General features: G+C 63.2%; 1 protein-coding gene across 1 annotated transcript; it reads right to left on the minus strand.

Moving 5' to 3' along the window:
* Positions 1-6: 6 nt before the first annotated feature.
* On the minus strand, positions 7-1,202 carry LOC104155718 (fructose-bisphosphate aldolase C; the record flags this gene model as incomplete). The annotated part of the gene is made up of 4 exons (XM_009701862.1): positions 7-115; positions 196-370; positions 459-542; positions 1,044-1,202. Coding segments are annotated over 4 exons (527 nt in total), but the record flags the coding sequence as incomplete, so codon positions are not given.
* Between the last annotated feature and the right edge of the window lie 3 nt (positions 1,203-1,205).

The following is a 1,205-nucleotide window of genomic DNA, read 5'->3' on the forward strand; positions in this document are numbered from 1 at the left end:
GCCCGCCCGTAGGAGAAGGTGAGGGCCCACGGCCGCATCAGTGGGCACGTGTTGATGGCGTTGAGGTTGATGGAAGCCTCCTCCTCACTCTGACCCCCGGACAGGAAGGTGACACCTGCAGAGAGCGGGGTTATGGCATCAGGGGGGCCACAGGGCATCCCCCTCCTGGTCCCCACCACGTCCCAGTGCTGGTACCTGGCACAGCTGGGGGCACGGTGCGGCGCAGGGCGGTGACAGTGGCCATTGCGATCTCCTCAGGGCTGTACTTGGTGGGGCAGGAGTGTCCGGGGGTCACCATGTTGGGCTTCAGCAGGGTCCCCTCCAGGTAGACGTGGTGGTCACTCAGGGCCTTGTAGACAGCTGCCAGCACCTGGGAAGGATGGGCAGCGTGGAGTCCCCCGGCACAGCATGGCATAGCACGGCATGGTGCCCACTCCACTACTCACCCCACCACTCACCTTCTCCGTCACATACTGGCACCGCTTGAGGTCATGGTCACCATCAGGCAGGATCTCCGGCTCCACGATGGGCACAATGCCGTTCTGCAAACACCAGGCAGATGCCATCAAGGGGATGTCCCTGGGCATCGCCCTGGCCCCATGGCAATGTGGGCCAATGTCTGGACCTGGGGGGGGCGATGCCCAACCCTGAGGTTCAATGTCCACCCTTGCCAATGATGGTCACCACAGTGGGGTGATGCCTGGCCCCATGAAGTGATGCCCAGCCCCATGGGGTGATGCTCAACCTGCAAAGGTCAATTCTTGGCCCCCTGGAGCAATGCCCGTGTTTGTGGGGTGATGCCCAGCCCCATGGATTGATGCCTGGCCCCATGGGCGATGCCCGCCCCATGGGGCAATGCCTGGTCCTGGGGGGCAATGCCCATCCACGCAAGGTGTTACCCAGCCCGTGGGGTTGATGTCCAGCCTCATGGAATGATACCCAGGCATGGGGGCAACGCTGAGCCCCACGAATCTGTGGGGCAATACCTGGCCCCTAAGGTCAATGCCCACCCCATGGAGAGCTGCCCGGCCACAGACACGTACCTGCTGGCAGATGCTGGCATAGCGGGCCAGGACATTGGCGTTCTCCATGATGGCGAGCGCGGAGGGGGTGTTGTCACTGATCTTCAGCACGCAACGCCACTTGGCAAAGTCGGCTCCATCCTTCTTGTACTGGGCACAGCGCTCCGACAGCCCGTCCAGACC

Source organism: Cariama cristata, unplaced genomic scaffold, assembly GCF_000690535.1.
Source record: "Cariama cristata isolate BGI_N322 unplaced genomic scaffold, ASM69053v1 Scaffold44456, whole genome shotgun sequence".
NCBI classification, from domain to species: domain Eukaryota; kingdom Metazoa; phylum Chordata; class Aves; order Cariamiformes; family Cariamidae; genus Cariama; species Cariama cristata.